The sequence below is a fragment of the Trachemys scripta genome, chromosome 6 (genome assembly GCF_013100865.1).
Source record: "Trachemys scripta elegans isolate TJP31775 chromosome 6, CAS_Tse_1.0, whole genome shotgun sequence".
Lineage (NCBI taxonomy): Eukaryota > Metazoa > Chordata > Testudines > Emydidae > Trachemys > Trachemys scripta.
Genome location: NC_048303.1, coordinates 52451965 through 52474847, shown reverse-complemented (window position 1 = coordinate 52474847; position 22883 = coordinate 52451965). Strand labels below are relative to the sequence as shown.

Genomic DNA, 22883 nt, shown 5'->3' with positions numbered 1-22883 from the left:
GCCAGGATATAGTATAGTATAGTTCCATTCCAGTTTACATGAGGGGCCAGTGCAAGCACAGAAGGGCCCCATGACCAGGGAGCACACCATCAATTGTTCAAATAACTCTGGCCCAAAGAGTTAAGTTGTCAGGTTTTATAAATATGCCCACAAAATTGATATTCTGAAGTGCATAAAATCAGCAAAAGGCAACATGGCCAATAAGGGGTTAATTCCAGAACAGCTTATTTTGTTTTAATAATAGATGCTTTTTTCCCCTGTTTTGAGGTTATATTTTACTATGGATGAAAGATGCCAACAGAATCCTATGGAAATTGGAGGTGATGACTGATCTGAAAGCTTTCCTGTTATTTGTTATAGGAGTTGTGATTCAGTGCAACAAGCAAATAGTAACTTTTTATATATTGGTGGAATAGATATATAGTATAAAGTTCTGAACAGAAAACCATTCCATGTGTATTTTTGGTTTCTCAACAGGAACTTAGTCTTGAATGAACAATACATTTCAAGAGTTTAAAGTATGACAAACATCCCCAGTAAGTTATCACACAGTTGGCAACCGATATTAAGAGTTTCAGTACAGGAAGATCTTTTATTGCCTCTTAGCCAAACAGAAAAATGAAGCTTTTAATCTCCAGATAGACTGAGGAAGATTCAATGACAGTCTGTACCTTGGCGGCAGCAGTCAGAAGGCCTGCTGTACCACCTGGCCCGTATCACACTAGCATTTAGTATGTTTGAGAGGATGCAGGATTCATTGTAAGCAGTAACATTTTTATCTCTGTCAAAACTCAATATGTTTTGAGTAGTATGTTTTTGTTACTGTATTGTTTTCAAATCTTGGCATACAACTGGTTGTAGGTTAGGATAATCTGTTACTTGTAGAGTGATGAATTTCATGATTCTGAAGACTGCTGTTCATACTGGCTTTTTAAAAAAAAAAAAAAAAAAAAAAAAAAAAGCAAAACCCAAGGCTAGGTACTCGCTGATAATTTAGAGGTAGCAATTTAGAGTCAACATACTTACAGATCCTACAAACTTAAAACTGAATCCCTAGCAATGGGCTGGGGCAGTGGCACAAGAGAGGGAGAAAATTGGGGAAATGATCTTTCAGCAATAGCATCTATTGGGACAGTAAAAAGAACAGGAGTACTTGTGGCATCTTAGAGACTAACACATTTATTAGAGCATAAGCTTTCGTGGGCTACAGCCCACTTCTTCAGATGCATATAGAATGGAACGAACACACACACACACACACACAGCATGAACAGGTGGGAGTTGTCTTACCAACTCTGAGAGGCCAATTAAGTAAGAGGAAAAAAAACTTTTGAAGTGATAATCAAGATAGCCCAGTACAGACAGTTTGATAAGAAGTGTGAGAATACTTTCAAGGGGAGATAGATTCAATGTTTGTAATGGCTCAGCCATTCCCAGTCCTTATTCAATCCTGAGTTGATTGTATCTAGTTTGCATATCAATTCCAGCTCAGCAGTCTCTCCTTGGAGTCTGTTTTTGAAGTTTTTCTGTTGTAAAATAGCCACCCTCAGGTCTGTCATTGAATGACCAGACAGGTTAAAGTGTTCTCCCAGTGGTTTTTGAGTATTATGATTCCTCACTTGCATCTGAAGAAGTGAGGTTCTTACCCACGAAAGCTTATGCTCCCAGTACTTCTGTTAGTCTCAAAGGTGGCCCCTGATGGTATGGCTGATGTGACTAGGTCCTATGATGATGTCACTTGAATAGATATGTGGACAGAGTTGGCATCGGGCTTTGTTACAAGGATAGGTTCCTGGGTCAGTGTTTTTGTTCAGTGATGTGTGGTTGCTGGTGAGTATTTGCTTTAGGTTGGGGGGTTGTCTGTAAGCGAGGACAGGTCTGTCTCCCAAGATCTGTGAGAGTGGGGGATCATCTTTCAGGATAGGTTGTAGATCTTTGATGATGTGCTGGAGAGGTTTTAATTGGGGGCTGAAGGTGACAGCTAGTGGTGTTCTGTTATTTTCTTTGTTGGGCCTGTCTTGTAGGAGGTGACTTCTGGGTACTTGTCTGGCTCTGTCAATCTGTTTTTTCACTTCAGCAGGTGGGTATTGTAGTTTTAAGAATGCTTGATAGAGATCTTGTAGGTGCTTGTCTCTGTCTGAGGGATTGGAGCAAATGCGGTTATATCTTAGAGCGTGGCTATAGACAATGGATCGTGTGGTGTGTCCTGGATGGAAGCTGGAGGCATGTAGGTAAGTGTAGCGGTCAGTAGGTTTCCGGTATAGGGTGGTATTTATGTGACCATCGCTTATTAGCACAGTAGTGTCCAGGAAATGGACCGCTTGTGTGGATTGATCTAGGCTGAGGTTGATGGTGGGATGGAAATTATTGAAATCATGGTGGAATTCCTCAAGGGCTTCTTTTCCATGGGTTCAGATGATGATATCAATGTAGCACAAGTAGAATAGGGGCGTTAGGGGACGAGAGCTAAGGAAGCGTTGTTCTAAGTCAGCCATAAAAATGTTGGCATACTGTGGGGCCATGCGGGTACCCATAGCAGTGCCGCTGACTTGAAGGTATATATTGTCCCCAAATGTGAAATAGTTGTGGGTGAGGAAAAAGTCACAAAGTTCAGCCACCAGGTTAGCTGTGACATTATTGGGGATACTGTTCCTGATAGCTTGTAGTCCATCTTTGTGTGGAATATTGGTGTAGAGCGCTTCTATGTCCACAGTGGCCAGGATGGTGTTTTTTGGAAGATCACTGATGGATTGTCGTTTCCTCAGGAAGTCAGTGGTGTCTCGAAGATAGCTGGGAGTGCTGGTAGCGTAGAGCCTGAGGAGAGAGTCCACATAACCAGACAAGCCTGATGTTAGGGTGCCAATGCCTGAGATGATAGGGCGTCCAGGATTTCCAGGTTTATGGATCTTGGGTAGCAAATAGAATACCCCTGGTCGGGGTTTTAGGCATGTGCCTGTACAGATTTGTTCCTGTGCTTTGTCAGGGAGTTGTTTTAGCAGATGGTGTAGTTTCTTTAGGTAATCCTCAGTGGGATCAGAGAATAATGGCCTGTAGAATGTTAGTTTCTAAGGTGCCATAGGTACTCCTGTTCTTTTTGCGGATACAGACTAACACGGTTGCTACTCTGAAACCTATTGGGACAGTGAATGTGTTTCAATTTAAAATTAATAAGGAGGAAATTCCCTAAAAAAATCTGATATGGTAAGAACTGATTGGGACATCTTAAGACAAAGAAGTTTTTTACCATACACATAAGTTACGTTAGCATGTGTTTTGTTTTTCCCTGGGGAACATGCTTTTAAATGGGGTCTCACACGTGATCCTGACTGTTGCAATGGTAGTTAGCTGTGTGGTCAAAACTAGGTATTTTGCATTTTGGAAGCAGCTTGTCTTCATCTGTACAACCATGAAAAGATGGCCTTTTAAGTAACTTAAGTTTCCTAATCCTTTAAGAAAAATAATTTCCCTTCCAAAAATGTCTTTGTATATTGTTGGGGGCAGCCTATTATGCTGTGAGAACTCAGTAGCGAGATAGGTGACTCGTTACTTTTCAGATGGTTTTTCTCTTCTGTTGCCTCCTTAACTTGACTGGGTGGTGGAATGGATAAACTTCAGTTAAGACATAATAAAGGTCTATGAGAGGTGACTGGCATCAAATTTACTCTTTCGGCAAGAAGCTATTTCAGAATAGAAATATGATGCAGTGACTAGTTTGCTCTTCTACTTTTCATTTTTAGAGGACGTGCAGTTATTTCAGCAAAATAAATCTATTTTTGTGTTCTGTGTAAGGTATTGATTAACCTTGGTATCATAGCAATGTAGTAAGTTAGTGTGAAGGAATTCCTGAATTGCTATTTACTTAAGCCCCTTCAAAATGAAGAAAATACAAATTACCACAAGTGACTGATACATTGTGAGAGATCACCATTTGTCATTTAGTGACTTGACTATGGAAGACGGAGTCAGGAGGTCTGGGTTTGATTCATGAGTCTGCCATTTACTACTTCATCACACTATGCCTCAGTTTTCCAGTCTATAAAATGTCAATGACACTTACCAGTCTACATAAAGCACTTTAAAATATGTAGGTAAATACCACCATGTAGGTATTAAGTGTTATATAATAATCCAGTAGGTGTGACTTTTCTAAATTTAAAATTTCAAGAGAATTTTTTTATTTATGTACTTCTCATATAAGGTATTTACACACACACACACTCTCTCTCTCTCTCTCTCTCTCTCTCTCTCTCTCTCTCTCTCTCTCTCAAAATTTCACCAAACGTTTATTTTATTTATTGGTGAAATTTTAAGATCCCTTAGAAAACAACTTGTTAAAGGGTGTATTGTTCTAGTTATATACGTGTTAGTGAAATGCAGTGAAACATGCGTTGAGATAATAGTGAAGTGCAACACCTCACTGAATCCTCCATATTCTGTTCTGAAAAAGAGTGTATCTTCACCCAGAAGCGCATATGCTATTCAAAATGTTTCACTAAAATGAATTAAATAAAATAGATTGTTCTTAAAATACTTTTATAATCTTAAAAATATTGTACTAATATAAATGTTTATGGTGTTGTGTTACGGCTTACACAAAGTGGGTTATGGCTTACATTTATTTCATGTTTTGTCTATGGCCTTTTTCTGTTCTAAATGGGTAGTGTGGACTCATTGACACAACTGTTTTATTTGAATATGGATTTGATCTCCTGCACTTTAAAAATAAATTCATTACAGCAGACTGCAGCTTGTAGTAATAAGAGCTGAAAGTATATAGTTAAAAATTGAGCTTAATCTGTTGTGCAGTTATGGATCTAATTATATTTAGAAATACATTTAAAAGGAGGAGTAGTCAATGAAAGTTTAAAAACTGCTTGATAAAAGATCAGATGACCTCTCAGATGTTCATATTTGTGGCGGGTTGGTTATATGAAAGAACTTTACCAGAGTGCATAAGGTACATAGAATCTCTACCTCTCCCTTTTGAAATTCTCTTCTAGGTATTACTGACTTTTGTTTTTAGTTTGCTAATAATTAACTTCTATAGTTGATAACTCCCAAACACATGATGATAAACTGCATAGTAATAAAAATGTTTACTCCTTATGTACAAAGTTATTGTTAATTGAATGCGGTCCTATACAGTCCAGGTAGACAGCATTTTTTAAAATACCAAAAAGTTTTCTCAAGAAATATTTGTCGTTTACCCTGATTTTTTTTTCAAGAAGGCTATATATAGGTCACTGCATTTTTATAGAATTTCCATTTTTATGCGATGAGAGAGTAAAGTAAATTATTGGAAATAAGTAGGGTTTGTTCTCATAAGTACCTGATTGAGAGGAGAAATGATTTTTTTTTTACTAAGACTCCTTAAACTTTTTTAATACTTGTGTAACTCAAAGGCTTAACAACCATCTGAGGAAAAGCTTTTGTGCTAAATATTCAACATTCCTCTTTTCAGTTAAGGATAGAGAGAGCTCCCAATCCATACCTCTGAGTCCTCCAAAAAAGGCCTCCAGGAAAAGAGGGATGACTAAACTAGACATGTTGATTTCTCTGAAGTAAAAAACAAGCAAGGGATGAGGTTTTTTTCATATATAAAGAAGCAGCAAAAAGTGGGCACAAATCCATTTCCTTCCCATAAATTATTAAGTCTTGACCCTGTTGAAGTCAATGGGAGTTTGTCCTTGACTTCAGTAGTCAGGATTTGCCATTTAAGATTTTCATAGTTAAGAAACTTTAAGACAGAGACTGGGATGTGCAACTACCACTGGGAGTTAGAATTGCATGTATTCATTTGCTGCTTTATAGATATAATCTTGGCTATTTTGAATATTAGAGTTAAATATATTAAATCTTGAATTATAGCATTTGATAAATATTCTGCACTTATTTTTTTGGAAAATGTGTATTGGCTTGTAAGCTTCCATTTTTCCTAGAAGTATTAACTTGTTACAAGTTCTTTAATATAGAACAATATTCTAATTTTTGTAGAAAGATTTAATATTTTGGATATCTATGGCCATAAGTCAAAACAAAAAAATTCTAAATGGCATCTTTCCAAAATCCCATTTTGTCATGGAATGTCAGTTGCATACTAAATGTTCCAGCATTATGAAGCATAATTCTGTATGTATTTGGTCTAATAAAAATAATACATTATTTGCAATTTGCATATCTAGAAGAAAGCCACAGTGTGGGTTTCTAAAATGTATATAATAACTTCTTAGCCAACTTAAGGTATAATTCTTTTTATTCTACAAAATTACTTTTCCTTGACTTTTCTTATGTAGCAAGACACTGTTCTCATTGACCACTCACTACTTCAAAGTAGAAGATGGAGGTGAAAGATCTGTCTGTGTCACATTTGGCTTTTTTTTCTTTGTCAAAGCTATGGCAATCCTTATTGTAACTGAAAATTATCTAGAATTTGGACTTGAATCAGGTAATTTTATGACAATATTTATGAGCTCGGTTTACTTTAATATCATGTATCAATATTATACCTTCAGATATCTTTTTTTAGAGTATCTGTTTTAAAACAAATTATATTTGAGACATTTTTGAATCTGCATTCCCAAACATCTTTTATTAAAAGTACATCTTGTGTAATTGCCTTGCTTTACTTTAGAGTATTTTTCTGTGTAGGTTGTTTGTTTTTTGTTAACTATTTGTTTACTTTTTTTTATTTTTAACCCCTTTTAACCTCACACAGTTAAGTGAGGCTCCTCTGATGCTGAAAAATTACTTATATTCTTAAAGAATTAATGTAAATTTTATTCATGTTCATAGAGTGCACAGATATCAAAGGGATGTTTTCAAAGACTGCTTCTGCTAATAACCAAGTTTTATTGCATTGTGGCATACTAATTAGCACATGAAAGAGCTAAACCAGACATATGAAAACTTATTTAAAAGATGTTCTGTTTTCTAGCATTTTCTTTCAAGAGATATTCCATGTTTGCACCATGATTTACAAAAAATAAAATCTCTCTCTCTGCAGGGTTTTCTAATTTTTCAGAAAGTGCAGTGCAGTTTCTTGAAAAGCAAGGTTTGGAATCCCAGTAAGTTTCTGAAAAGTACACCCGTGTGCTTTATGTTAATATAATTTTTTTTTACCGTACCACTTGTTTTTTGGTAGTGAGTGTTTGTCTCATGATTATTCACTTGTGTGCTTTGCTCTTGTATTGTGTTTATTAATGTGAAAGAGCTGGATCAATGAGACTAATCCAGCTCTGCTTTCAAATTACTTGACGTGTCTTGCTTGGTCTAATGCTTTAAGTTTTTTAAAAAATTCAAATAAATGTTAGGTTAAATTATTAAATACAGTTCAAAATTACAAGCATTTTTCTCCTACTGCTTTTTATATAACCACTTCATCTTCATATTGCGTAAACCTTGACACACCTCTGAGGATAAGTATTGTCCTCACTGTATAGATAAGGGGGCTGAGAGGTGAAATGCTTTGCCAAAGGTTACAGATGGAGCCTGTGGCAGAGTTGAGAGTAGAAGTCAGTTTTGCTCGTGGTTCTGTGTTCAGGCTGTTATTTTATCCTGCCTCTTGTGGAAATGATCCATCTGTCTCAGGACCCCCAAGTTTTATGTGACTGACAGAGGCATGTCCTATAATCAAAGTGATGTTGCTCACATACACTATCACAATAACTATAAATAGTCCCTTTTGCAAGTAATATTTAAAATATATCTGTTTTGTTAATCTATGCTTTAAAATATTTAGAGGATTTCAGTAATACTTACCCTTTATATGAAGTGAATTGTGATGGCTGTGGGAACATGACTGAATTTCTTTTGGGTGTTAATTCTAAACTACCATATTAATATAATATATTTTTGGGAAGGGGTATCTGAGGACTCTGGGTCTTAACTAAATCAACCTTAAAAATAACCTCTACTGAACATTTTGCATTTCCTAACCTGCAATCTGTCCTCTTTGTAAATTATTCTGATCGTGCTCTGCTAACTTTTTAATTAATTTTCCAGTTAGTGCCTGTCTGTCCTCATTCCCTTTTGAACTTCACTGCAATATCTTGACAATTTACAGGCAGTGATTGCATGGTCATGGCATCTCTTGGAAGTTGAATGGGATGGATTATGAATGCATCTACTGAAATTCTCTTGTATGGGTCCCTAGACTCTATTATTTGTTGCCCCCTATTAATAGTAATCTCTATTTGTATTGCATCATTTAGGTCTTTGATTCTTGCATAATCCTGAAGACGGGGGTGCAAAAAGTTCAAATACTTGATTCTAGTTTTTTGTTTAAGTCCATTATACGTTTAGAAAATAATGCGTGGTTCAATAATTTAAAAAGTCATCATCTTGGGAGATAAGTGAATTAGAATTATCCATTTATCTAATGGTGATAGTAACTAGAGTAACAGTAGTTTAAGATATTTGAGAGCTGCTTAGTGGGTAAAGGTTGAATGCAAGCACAATAGCATAACTTAAAACAGTGGCTAATGTACTTTAGCTTTTCTCTGTTGATCACAGGTCTATCTGTCTCTTGACATTGTTGGTTAATTATTTCTGCTAGCTGTTTTTATTCCTTGACCTTCACTAGACTTCAATATTATTGAAGGATTATTTTTTGTGTTTTACAGTTAATGATGTGTCTTTTTTTACAGGTTATTTTCTACATAGTGCCAAATGTATAAAATATATTTCTTCCAAGATTTCTATTTTCTGCATAGAAGTTTTTTCTGGCCTTTTTTAAAATGTACAGTCTGCGTGGGCTTACTCAGTTTTTATTCTAAATTGCTGAATCTATTGCTAATAATTTCTAGGCTCAGCCAGTCTTGGCATCCTAGCAAGATGGAGTTAAACTGCTTTCTTCAAAAGCTTGAATGAATGCCTTTTTGCTGTTTGCCTTTTGTAAAAGTTAATTATTGGGGAGATGGGATGAAGTGTTGAGAAAAAAAACCTTTAAATTTTTTTAACCGCTCCCCCCCCTTTTTTTTAGGGGTCCAGTGTCTAAACTAACCTTCAAATTGTTCCTGGCTGTTCTTTGTTCACTTATTGGTGCTTTTTTGACATTCCCTGGCTTACGACTGGCTCAAATGCATCTGGATGCTCTGAATTTAGCAACAGGAAAAATAACACAGTAAGAGAAAATATATATATCTATATATATACATAGATACATGCTGTTCAGTCTTTTTTAATATCTTTTTTATGTACAAAGAAGTAATACAATTCATTTCCAATGAGAAACTAGTGATTCACTAGGACTTCCTCCCCCATTTCCCACCTGCTTTCTCTAGTCTTGCAACAGGCCTGGCAGCTTCCTACCTACCTACTCAACCTGTACCGTCCTTCTCTAGATGACGGGAGAGCCAATAAAGGAACGTTCTTTTCTCTCCTTCTTGAATAGGAGCTTCACACTGATTGGTTCTCATTCTCCACTTTGGACACATTTTTAGGCAGATTAGGAAATGGTGATGAAGGAGAGAGGCACAGCTGCCAGTTTCAGATGTGCACCGTTCCCTGACTGCTTGTAAGATTAGGGGCAGAATACAGAAAGAGAAAAGTGTGGAGAGAAGTGGTTTTAGGAGGGCAATAAAGAAAGCAAAACAAAACCAAGCAGAAAAAACTAACCCCTAATTGTCTCTCTCTTTTAACCCTCTGACTGAAACTTGGCAACTTCATTTTATATTTGTTACACATTAAATACATTGCAATTAGGAAACTGTGTAGGAAGAGCAAGTTCAAATTGCAGCAGGCATAAAGTAGCATCTTTTAAAATGCTAAAGAATAAAATGCAAGTGTCATTTTCAATAAGGTTGAATAGATAAGTGGCTATTTATTTATATAATCAAAGGTATTTAATTGGGGAGTGGGAGTTAAAGCCACATTTTCAGATCTAGCTTCTTACCTAGTTAGAGGCCCAAATTCAGAAATGTTTTTTAAATTTTCCTTCAGGGTTTTCTGAGTACCTAATCCCCACTGACAATCCTGGACTGTAATATCCTAATATTTCATTATACTTGTTCTTGGTGACGTATTATATAGAATAAAAATCTTGTTGGTGTGGCTATTTTTAATGTTTAATTTTGATAATCCTTTTAATTTTCTTTCAGCAGCACCATTTGTGTGTGTGTGTGTGTGTGTGTGTGTGTGTGTGTTTTCTGTCGTTACCCAGCCACCCCTTTTCCATGGGTTGCTTTGAGTGCTTTCAGCCTTTCTCACACTACTCCAATGGACAAAAATGGATTCTTGCCACCCCTTTACACATTCTAGTTCACTAACCTAATGGTGTGACTTAAATAAGCAGAAGAGAAGGTAAAAGCCTTTCACAAGCTACTGAACGGCTTTGAGCTGCTTCTTGATGATCTAGTGTTCCCTAGCAACACTGCATCGCTAGCACTGCTTTTTTATTTCTGAACCAGTGGTTTACTCAGACTGCATGAGATGCTTCTGAAAATACAAATACAGATGGTTTTAAGAGTCTTAATAGCACTTTAATTGAGTGACATCTGATATTTTTAGGATACATTTTTATTCACCTGATTGTATCCCCTATAGTATTGTAGCACTTTCTTTTGATATGGGAGTATGGGCAGTCTGTCTCAGCTAATATTGCAATGGTGCAGTGGCACCAACACTTAATCCTATACTCACTGAAGTCAATGGAAATATTTCCATTTACTTTAATGGGTGCACAATCAAGCCATTTTGAGGTTGTACTGATACTAACTTTATGAGAGGAACTGAGAATGGGCTATATCTTCACAGACCATAGGTTCATTTAAAAAAAAAAAACAAAAAAAAATTCATTCTTGTTTTGCATTTCCACAACTTGGTTTTTATTTTTATTTTAACCATCCAGTTTAATTTGCTGTGAATCCAATACTTTTAAAAGTAACTATTCTAGAAATGATCTACTATCTTTCTTGTAATGTTTTCTCTCTGAGCATCTATAATTGTATGCAAGTACCAAATTTCACTTTGAGTTAGTCAAGGTTCCCAATTAAGAAAATCTATACAAAATTGGGAAATTTGACTTGCCAGGAGTGATAAATGTTTCCCTGATTTTGCGTGAATAACAAAATCTAATCTTTTCAATAGTACAAAAATATTCATATGTTACTTATCTCACTTTCCACTAATGGAATTGAATATTTTACATAATTATCAGTTTGAGATACTGAGTTCTTAGATTAAACATACATTATACCAATGTAGATATTTACAACAGCTGTCATTAACCATGTTGCTGTGTAACATGTGGTTCCTTATGGTTCATTAGAATACACTGAAATAGGAGTTTATTCAAAGTTGCGCACCTTTCACCACAGTATCTAATCATTAATTATCATGAAATTGCATGGCTAATTCTTTTGTTGTTAAAATCCCATAAGCATGCTGAAGAAAAGAAAAATTCCCTATTTCCACCACTTTCTCACAGTTTTATTGAAAAGCTCCCACATTATTTTTAGGCTTGGAAGGATACTCGTTCATTAGCCAACCCCCAAAAATGGATAGATAAAAATAGCAAAAACTGTATGACCCTTTGATAAGCTGACCCTATATTTCAGGGGTTGGAAAACTTTGGCTCCCGGTCCATCAGGGAAAGCCGCTGGCGGGTCAGGACATTTTATTTACTTGAAGCATCTGCAGGCATGGAGCCACTTCCTGCAGCTCCCATTGGCTGGGAATAGTGAACCGTGCGCGGCCAGAGGGAGCTGAGGGGCTCCATGCCTGCAGATGCTCCAGGTAAAGAAAATGACAATGTGTTAGATTCAATGATTCCATAGAACGGGTCGGCAACCTTTCAGAAGTGGTGTGCCATGTCTTCATTTATTTGCGGAAATTTAAGGTTTCATGTGCCAGTAATATATTTTATATTTACAGGGGCCAGCGGATGGAACCCCAGACTGGCAGCAGGCTGAGCGGGGCTGGCTTCCGGGACCCTGGCTGGCAATGGGCTGAGCGGCCCAGCCCGCGGCCGGTCTGGGGTTCCGTCTGCTGGCCCCTGCCAGTCAGGGTCTCGGGCGCTGGCCCCGCTCAGCCCGCTGCCGGCCCGGGGTTCCGTCCATCCAGGCTGGCAGCGGGCTGAGCGGTGCCGGCGGCGGGGACACCAGGCTGTCAGCAGTGTGCCACAGTAAATGAGCTTGCGTGCCGCCTTTGGCACGCATGCCATAGATTGCCGACCCCTGCCATAGAATTTAAAATCATCAAATGGGTGTAGACCCATTTATAAGCCGACCCCCGTTCTTTGATATGTCCCGGGGGGGCGGGATAGCTCAGTGGTTTGAGCATTGGCCTGCTAAACCCAGGGTTGTGAGTTCAGTCCTTGAGGGGGCCACTTAGGGATCTGGGGCAAAAATCAGTACTTGGTCCTGCTAGTGAAGGCAGGAGGCTGGACTCGATGACCTTTCGGGGTCCCTTCCAGTTCTATGGGATAGGTATATCTCCATATATATTTTTTTTTTACCAAAAAATTCGGCTTATGAACGACATACGTACAGCTTTCTTCAGCATACATACAAACTGAAGAAAAGATGCTTTCATCAATGATTGTTTGAAATTTACTGATAGGCAAAGTCAGAAAAGTGCTTTCTGAGTTTGAGTTTTATTTAAGGATATTTACTTGGTATATTTTTATATGTGATGTTTACAACTTTGTATTTTACAGTTATCAAGCTTTAACTTTTTGACACTCAATGTCTACTGGCATTACATAATTATCTGACTCGCCTCAAATTCCTGCCACTGTGAAAATTTAAATCTATAAAAATTGAAAAGAATGCTTAAAATTAAATAATGATATTATCAATCAAAATATATTTAAAAAAACAAATTCTGCCAAGCCTCATTATTTTCAACAATTTGAAGGTACAGAAATCTGGATTACCAGTGTAATGATCGTATGTATTAAATATATTTTTCCTTTCCTCTTTCCTTTCAGAACATTGCTGCATATAAACTTCTTGGCACCTTTACTTATGGTCTTATTGTGGGTAAAACCAATCACCAAGGACTACATTATGAACCCACCTCTGGGCAAAGAGAGCGTGCCTTTGTAAGGTTCCTTTTTAACATTTGTTCTGAAGTCTTAGGATCAGACTCTTAACCCCCACTCTGTTTATGCCATGTAAAAGGGCTGAAGTGGCATAAAGGGGCCTTAAAATCTGTGGTTCTGACCATGGAAGGAAGCCTTGGCATAGGCCCTGCAGAGATTCCACCATATCCCTAGGAAGCTGCTATAGCATAGGCCCGGCTTGTTTTTCACTGCAGTATTCTCAAGCTATAACTAGCATTGTCCCAACTCTGTGTGCACACAGGTGTCTAGCTTGAGTTATAAGTGGTGCTTTAAGCTTGAACAAGCTGACCTATTACGGGGTATGTGTTGAAGCTCAAGTGCTGCTGACACGTGAGAGCTAATAATGTGGTGGTGATGCAGCAGCTGAGTTAGCATAATTCATCAGATACTAATTCAATCACTCTAATATAATCGCTGTGCTGCTAATCAAATCACTCTCTGTAGCTGGGGTGTTTTGCAGTGTGGTCAATAGAGTAGCTAACTTCATTTGGAGAGGAGGTGTTCCTACACTGACAGAAAAACCCCTTCTGCAGTGTAGGCTGCATCTACACTATGGAGTTATGCTGGTATAGTCTCCGTGGTAAACATACCCTACATGTTTCCTGATTTGTATATTGGAGAGAGGCTGCAGTGTTACTTTATTTATTGAAGCTAAGTAATTAGTTTTTAATTTTTTCAAAAAAAGATCACAGTAAAAATAACAGTTTGATTTTTTTTTTTACTGTTTTGTTTCTAGAAATAAAAGCTGTCTAATAGCTGTGACCACTTTGTATGCCAAAGAAAGTTGCATTGGCAGTGAACTCAATTTAATTACAATTTGAGTTTTTGTACTTTATTCTTTAGTGGTTTTTATTTTATTTTTTTTAATTAGAAATAAATTGCAGTGACTTGGCATTTAACCTGGCTAGAGGGCCAAAGATATAATTAGGCTGTACTTCAGTTGATATTTTACGGCTGTATAGTGAAGATTCCAAATCTTAAAGCATTTCATAGAATATCATAGAATATCAGGGTTGGAAGGGACCTCAAGGGGTCATCTAGTCCAACCCCCTGCTCAAAGCAGGACCAATTCCCAACTAAATCATCCCAGCCAGGGCTTTGTCAAGCCGGGTCTTAAAAACCTCCAAGGAAGGAGACTCCACCACCTCCCTAGGTAACGCATTCCAGTGCTTCACCACCCTCCTAGTGAAATAGTGTTTCCTAATATCCAACCTGGACCTCCCCCACTGCAACTTGAGACCATTGCTCCTTGTTCTGTCATCTGCCACCACTGAGAACAGCCGAGCTCCATCCTCTTTGGACCCTCCCTTCAGGTAGTTGAAGGCTGCTATCAAATCCCCCCTCATTCTTCTCTTCTGGAGACTAAACAATCCCGGTTCCCTCCGCCTCTCCTCATAAGACATGTGTTCCAGACCCCTAATCATTTTTGTTGCTGTCCGCTGGACTCTTTCCAGTTTTTCCACATCCTTCTTGTAGTGTGGGGCCCAAAACTGGACACAGTATTCCAGATGAGGCCTCACCAATGTTGAATAAAGGGGAACGATCACGTTCCTCAATCTGCTGGCAATGCCCCTACTTATACAGCCCAAAATGCCGTTAGCCTTCTTGGCAACAAGAGCACACTGTTGACTCGTATCCAGCTTCTCGTCCACTGTGACCCCTAGGTCCTTTTCTGCAGAACTGCTACCTAGCCATTCGGTCCCTAGTCTGTAGCAGTGCATGGGATTTTTCCGTCCTAAGTGCAGGACTCTGCACTTGTCCTTGTTGAGCCTCATCAGGTTTTTTTTTTTGGTCCAATCCTCTAATTTGTCTAGGTCCCTCTGTATCCGATCCCTACCCTCTAGTGTATCTACCACGCCTCCTAGTTTAGTGTCATCTGCAAACTTGCTGAGAGTGCAGTCCACACCATCCTTCAGATCATTAATAAAGATATTAAACAAAACCGGCCCCAGGACCGACCCTTGGGTCACTCCGCTTGAAACCAGCTGCCAACTAGACATGGAGCCATTGATCACTACCCGTTGAGCCCAACGATCTAGCCAGCTTTCTATCCACCTTACAGTCCATTCATCCAGCCCATACTTCTTTAACTTTGCGGCAAGAATACTGTGGGAGACGGTATCAAAAGCTTTGCTAAAATCAAGGAATAACACATCCACTGCTTTCCCCTCATCCACAGAGCCAGTTATCTCATCATAGAAGGCAATTAGTTTAGTCAGGCACGACTTCCCCTTGGTGAATCCATGCTGACTGTTCCTGATCACTTTCCTCTCCTCTAAGTGTTTCATAATTGTTTCCTTGAGGACCTGCTCCATTATTTTTCCAGGGACTGAGGTGAGGCTGACTGGCCTGTAGTTCCCCGGATCTTCCTTCTTCCCTTTTTTAAAGATGGGCACTACATTAGCCTTTTTCCAGTCATCTGGGACCTCCCCCGATCGCCATGAGTTTTCAGAAATAATGGCTAATGGCTCTGCAATCTCATCCACCAACTCCTTTAGCACCCTCAGATGCAGTGAATCCGGCCCCATGGACTTGTGTACGTCCAGTTTTTCTAAATAGTCCCGAACCACTTCTTTCTCCACAGAGGGCTGGTCACCTCCTCCCCATTCTGTGCTGCCCAGTGCAGCAGTCTGGGAGCTGCCCTTGTTCGTGAAGACAGAGGCAAAAAAAGCATTGAGTACATTAGCTTTTTCCACATCCTTGGTCACTAGGTTGCCTCCCTCATTCAGTAAGGGGCCCACACTTTCCTTGACTTTCTTCTTGTTGCTAACATACCTGAAGAAACCATTCTTGTTACTCTTAAGATCTCTTGTCAGCTGCAACTCCAAGTGTGATTTGGCCTTCCTGATTTCACTCCTGCATGCCTGAGCAATATTTTTATACTCCTCCCTGGTCATTTGACCAATCTTCCACTTGTAAGCTTCTTTTTTATGTTTAAGATCAGCAAGGATTTCACTGTTTAGCCAAGCTGGTCGGCTGCCATATTTACTATTCTTTCTACACATCAGGATGGTTTGTTCCTGCAATCGCAATAAGGATTCTTTAAAATACAGCCAGCTCTCCTGAACCCCTTTGCCCTTCATGTTATTTTCCCAGGGGATCCTGCCCATCTGTTCCCCGAGGGAGTCAAAGTCTGCTTTTCTGAAGTCCAGGGTCCGTATTCTGCTGCTCTCCTTTCTTCCTTGTGTCAGGATCCTGAACTTGACCATCTCATGGTCACTGCCTCCCAGGTTCCCATCCACTTTTACTTCCCCTACTAATTCTTCCCTGTTCATGAGCAGCAGGTCAAGAAAAGCTCTGCCCCTAGTTGGTTCCTCCAGCACTTGCACCAGGAAATTGTCCCCTACACTTTCCAAAACCTTCCTGGATTGTCTGTGCACCGCTGTATTGCTCTCCCAGCAGATATCAGGGTGATTAAAGTCTCCCATGAGAACCAGGGCCTGCAATCTAACAACTTCTGCTAGTTGCCAGAAGAAAGCCTCGTCCACCTCATCCCCCTAGTCTGGTGGTCTATAGCAGACTCCAACCACGACATCACCCTTGTTGCTCACACTTCTCAGCTTTATCCAGAGACTCTCAGGTTTTTCTGCAGTTTCATACCGGAGCTCTGAGCAGTCATACTCCTCTCTTACATACAACGCAACTCCCCCACCTTTTCTGCCCTGCCTGTCCTTCCTGAACAGTTTATATCCATCCATGACAGTACTCCAGTCATGTGAGTTATCCCACCAAGTCTCTGTTATTCCAGTCCGCATCATAGTTCCCTGACTGTGCCAGAACTTCCAGTTCTCCCTGCTTGTTTCCCAGGCTTCTTGCATTTGTGTATAGGCACTTAAGATAACTCATCGATCGTCCTTCTTTCTCAGCATGGAATGCATAGTTCTTATTTATTATTCTAGATTGCTTGAAATCTTCAATACTGACAGAACTTCCCATTTTTTCCCATTGCAGTCACTTGGATATTTATATAGGCCTAATGCTATGGCATGAGTGGGAAGTGTAAGGAACTAAGGGAGAAGGGAAAATTGTATGTTGCTTGAACATGAGCTATATAAATAATTGTATTAAATATTTCCTTCAAGACACGTCAAGTTGTTTGTACAGATAATATGTAAACAGATACATAGCATTAAGTGTGTATATATAGGGTAACTTTTGGAGAATATTACTATGCTGTTTTGATCTACAGAATGTCAGAAGCAACATTTGACACGGTACGACTGTGGATAATTATCCTATTGTGCACTTTACGGTTGGCCATGATGCGCAAACACCTGCAAGCCTACCTTAATTTAGCACAGAAATGTGTGGATCAGATGAAAAAGGAGGCTGGCAGAATAAGTACAGTTGATTTGCAGAAAATGGTAAGTAGAATGGAACAAAAATGATAAATATATGAAGTGATTCACACACACATTTTATCATAGCTTGTTGGGCACAACACATTCCCCTGTCCTTGTACCTTTCCACAGGCTCAGAATTCACATCCAAAAATCTTAAACTGAGAGGTTTCCCGAGTGTGGGTGTTTTTTTTGTTTTGTTTTTTAACAAGAAGGCTCCCATTGCAAGGGGAAAACCCCTCAAATCCAGGAAATACAGAGTTGAACTGATATTTTCCACACACCACAGCCACACAGCTAAACTCTGCTTCCTTTGCTCCATGTCCTAAGGAGTCCCTACAGGCAATCACGGTACTGTACCTATCTCAACCTTTTTGTCCAGCATAATCTCTGGCAATCGGCTACTGTATTTCCCAGATGAATGGTGCGACACAGACTTCTGCAAAGGTCTGTGGAGTGTATGAATGAGTGGTGATTTGGACTTATGGTGGGCACAGAGGAAATGGGTGGCTTTGTTAGGAGAAGCAAGGGTGCTGTTATATTCCCACTTCCACAGAGGCAAAGGTAAGGTTGTATGGCTATATAGTATGCTAAATGTGCATAGATCCTTGAACTGTGAAAGGAACTATATACAAATATATAGTATAAAATGGAAGATTTTTTTTTTTAAATGTAAAGAGCTGAATGAAAGGGCAATTTTGTAGAAGTGTCACAAAAATATACTAGCCTGGATGTACAAGTACTTGTCCATCTTGTTACCATGATAACACTGAATAATTATTTCTTTTAGCAGTCAAATTACTATGACCAAATGAATGGATAGAAATTTGTAAGGCCACTAAGCAACTATTTGGGAGGGATAGGCTCATTTTGCAGAGAAGTACTGAGTGCAACAGGTTAGTCAGTCCCATGGGAGATGTGGTATGGAAAGTGTCATATAGCACAAAAATGCCCTTGTCTATTTTAGGTTTTTTAATAATAGTACTTATCACTATGACCATTAGTGTAGTATCTGTGTCACCAGCAAAATATTAAGCAATGGCCGTAAAGGGGCTTCGAAGGGGATTTCTAGCCCATATTTTTTACTCAGAAGCATGGTGACTAGTGTAGGGCTTCAGGATTAAGGCGGATTTATTCACAGGGCTCTTCTCACGGTCATCAATACCAGAATCAGTCCAGTTGTTGCTGCTAGGAACTTCGGAGTTCTCTTTAATAAGAATCTTTCTGCACCCATATTTCTCATGTTATCTGGAAAATGCAACATCTTCTAAATATCTCAGTTAACTACAAGTTTTGTAATTTTCATATAGCAAAAGCCTGTTCCATACATTGCCCTCTACTTCAGTCTTCCAAAATCCTCCTTTTCAGTCAGTCCAAAGCCACTGAACAAAATAAATTTTAGTTTTATCTTACTGTTTATGTATCACCTTCACTCTTTTTGGTCTTCTTTTGCTGTAACCAGGAAATGATCCTTCCAATCCTTTTTCCTTTATTGGTTGCTACTTTTCTGTTTGATAATATTCTATCAAAGGGGGAACAGTCATCTTCTTATGCTTTGGTTCCATGGTTGTCATACTTCCTCTTCAGTACCCAGTGTTTTAGAACTCTCTTCCCCAAACTATCTTTTTGACACGTTTTCATCTCAAAACCCTTCCCTCTTTTTAGTACTATTTTAAAGAATTCCATGCCTTTTCATCCTCTAGGCAAGGCCAATATTTTGTTCTCACTTAAGATGTATAGTTGACTTTTTCATTGCTGATTTTGTTTTTTGACTTTTCCTCTTATTTACCCCCCGAGCCCTTTGGGGCAACAGTTGTATATAAATATGTAATGTAAGGTTAGTGATTAGGAGAGGAGGACCTACTCCTTGTGAAGAAATAAAATAATTTAAAAGTGGAGTCCAATAAAATATAATCTAAATCTGAAGTGAAGATTCTTTAAGTGAATTTTGTTAACCATTTAAATTAACCATGGAGATTCTATTTGTATTTCTCATTTTTCTGACCATTTTCATTTACGAATATCTTGCATTGTTAAACAAAAGCACCTAAATCCCATTTTCCAAAAAGGACTTAGACCAGGGGTGGGCAAACTACGGCCCGCGGGCCTCTTCTGGCCCATCAGACGTTTTTATTGGGCTCTTGAGCTCCCGCCAGGGAGCGGGGTCAGGGGCTTGCCCCGCTCCGCCTGCCTGGTGCTCTCCAGTCCCCGACTCTCAATTCCCTTGATGAGCACCATCCTCCGGCATGCAGCGCTACACTGCACAGGCACGTCTTCACCCTGCCCCTACACGGCAGCATGCCTGATCCCTTCCTGGTCATGGCCCCACCCTTAAGAGCCTCAAAACCACCCAGGGGCCACACTCATCCCAGCTAGGATGCCTCTGCATGTGGCAGTGCCTGGTACGGCTGCCTTGGTGTCACTGCCGGCCGGACCCCTAGGAGTCCCCAGTGCCGCCCCAGTAGAGCCCCCACCCCCCCACACCACACCCCATGAGTGCCTCCCCACTTCGGTAACATCCCTTATAGAGCCCCCCCATATTACTCCTCCACCGGGCATTCATGGCCCGCCATACAATTTCCATACCCAGATGCGGCCCTCAGGCCATAAAGTTTGCCCACCCCTGACTTAGACCCTTAGGAGCCAAAGTCTTATTGAAAGACAGTGGGACTTTGGCATTTGCCTAAGTCACTTTTGAAAATGAGACTTAAGTGCTGGAGTGACTCAGAACCTTTGAAAATTTTTATCCAAAGTACATTAACTTTCAGACTACTTTTTAACAAACTTCTAGTGTATAGAAATGCAGATCATTGAATAAGATTTTTTTAGAAAAAGTGAGATGAATGGTTTTTTTAACTCTGCCTTTTGTAAGGAAATAACTAGTAGAGTAATGAGCTCTTTAAGTATTATGAAACTTTTATTAAGTCTGAAATTCATCATAAGTCTTTTTGAAGACAGTACTTTAGACACTAAAAATCTGGTGGGAAAAACCTTTGGAATGTAGCGTCTCTTGTAAGGATCACATTTCTTTAAGCTGCTCCGTTTTACTGACAGTTGTATTTAAATGTTTGCTATGATCATTCATAACATGTCAGCTGTGTTGAGATTTTTTTGCACACGAAGTCACTCATAAGGATTTTGTTGGTTTCAGGTGGCCCGAGTATTTTATTACCTTTGTGTAATTGCATTGCAGTATGTGGCACCTCTGGTAATGCTGCTTCATACAACTCTGCTTTTGAAAACACTAGGTAAGCAAAATTTGATAAAGGAAAACAGTGCATATGTTTACTAAAAACATTTCTGATCCTATTATGAAAGGCTTTTATCATTTTATATCTGTCCATTAAAAGAAAGCATGTGTAACCAATAAGATACAGAGATGTTTTCTTGTAATTTAAAGCAGTAGCTTTAAGACTATTCTGTCTTCTTTCTGATTTTAAGACACCTGTTAACCAGATGTTAATTCCTATTTGTGATTGATATTCCAACAGGCAAACTATTTAGTATAACAAATTGAGATGTTTTATGTATATTGAAACATGGATCTTTTTGTTTGTTTATAAAATGTAAAAAACTATCAATGATGCTTTTTACATGTATCATTTTATGGAAATCTGTTAATGAAATTTTCTAAAATTAATGCAAGTCTTATCCTTAAAACTGCATGGACTTCTTGACCATTATTTGTAAATGAGGCATGGATTTTCTTCTAGTATTAATAAAGGAATAGAGCAACACCAGACCATCATGAAGGATATGTCTTACACTGTCTTACCAGATCTACTGTAGTGAAATTAGGGAGTCGACATCAAGCATGTTGCAATTTTATATTTAGAAAGTTATTTAGAAAGAATTTTCTATTTCTAATATGTCTAGGGTACTGCTGCTATATTTATAGACTTGACCGAAGTAAAAGGAGTTGGAATCTAGTTGCTTCATTTATCATCTTATTTTTAACAGGTAATTATTCCTGGGGCATCTATCCAGAATCTAGCTCTGACTTTCCAATGGAGAACAGTCCACTTCCCAATTCAGTTTATTCTGAGTCTCCACCTGCTGATGGAAAGATGAAGGTAACTGTAGTACAAATAACAATGGCATTGGGCAGCCTAAAGAACATTTTCACTCCTCTCCTGTTCCGAGGACTCCTGTCTTTTCTCACCTGGTGGATTGCTGCTTGCCTCTTCTTCACAAGCCTTTTTGGGCTTTTCTATCACCAGTATCTGACTGTGGCATGAATAATCAGCTCACAAAGGAAATATCTGAAGTTAACTTCTCGATTCAAACCCATGTACCCCAGAGGGGCTGAAGAAAAAAATGGAAGAATGCATACGTGAAGAAAAAACACATATCAGATTTTATTCTTAAATGCTTCCTCTGTATTCTCAGGGTGAATATTGTTGTTTAAAATCACAAGTGGGTTTAACTTTTGTTACCGAATGGTAGGTAACTAACTGCTGAATTATGGTATTGGAACTGTGACTAACCTTTTTATGTGGCTGATATTGGAGGGCTAGTTAAAAGGGTAGCGCCTGTGAGTACCTGGCTTTCCATTAACACTAAGCTGCCCTCAAAACTTTTGTATATTACTTCAGTCGTTGACTGATGACTCTTAGTGGTATTGAGGTACAGGTAACACTAATGGTGGCTGCCTAGTTAAACAATCTTGAAACTGAGCCATACAATGGGAAGAGAAAATAATTTCTGTTGGAACGATATTGATCACTTTTCTGTGTGAAAAGCAAAAAAATCCAACAGGACAGAAGAAATACTGTATATTACAGTAAAGAAGGCTATGAAATATTTGAGTTTAGGGTAGGAACAAATGCATGGACTCTGCAAGTATTGCTGCCTAAGTAGTGCAGGAATGCTCATGCTGTAAGAAGAATATTCTAAAAATATATATTGTCTCAATCCCTGCACTCATTTTAAAGTAATGAATGGCCATACAAACCCTCGAAAGTACAGTATTGGTGCTACTATTGATCCACAAATTCCATTTGGGTCTTTTAAAATTTCATTTTTCCAGGTAATGGACAAATTCCATTCAATTCACAAAATAATTGGAATAGATTATCAACAATGATCAAAGTGTTTAAAAAGAGTAACTATAGTCCTGCTGAGTATGTATGTATCTGTAAGTATATATATGTATATAAATATATATTATATATTAAATATATAATATATATGGAGTCTATAAAAATAAATATTGAATCTTTAAGTTGCTGAATGTATGTTACAGGGCAGTGGGACAGCGACATATATGTACCTAAAAAGTTCAAGATCTCTTGATTAAATTTTTTTGAAAGTTCAGCTGAAAGGGCTATTCATTTTTGGTGCCTCTACAAGGGTACTTAACTTTAATAAAGAACCTTTGCAATTTTGTTGAAAGAGATTTACCCAGAAGTTGTTACTCTTATCTTTCCTGCTCTCTGTGATCTTTGTTTGTTAGTCTACTGTGAGATTATCCTGTTGAT

The 22883-nt window shown here is 38.7% G+C and overlaps 1 protein-coding gene across 4 annotated transcripts in view; it reads left to right on the top strand.

Annotated features, from left to right (window-relative positions):
- Window positions 1-22719, top strand: part of TMEM161B (transmembrane protein 161B) — a 72206-nt gene extending 49487 nt beyond the window's left edge. For 3 of the 4 annotated variants that reach the window (XM_034773851.1, XM_034773850.1, XM_034773852.1), the window contains exons 6-12: window positions 6294-6445; window positions 7004-7064; window positions 8981-9121; window positions 12929-13042; window positions 17253-17427; window positions 20555-20651; window positions 21364-22719. In XM_034773851.1, coding sequence (XP_034629742.1) covers window positions 6294-6445; window positions 7004-7064; window positions 8981-9121; window positions 12929-13042; window positions 17253-17427; window positions 20555-20651; window positions 21364-21641 — 1018 coding nt within the window. In that variant the 3' untranslated portion in view covers window positions 21642-22719. The remainder of the gene's footprint in view (window positions 1-6293; window positions 6446-7003; window positions 7065-8980; window positions 9122-12928; window positions 13043-17252; window positions 17428-20554; window positions 20652-21363) is intronic. The other variant, XM_034773854.1, reaches the window with a different exon arrangement.
- The last annotated feature ends 164 nt before the right edge of the window (window positions 22720-22883 follow it).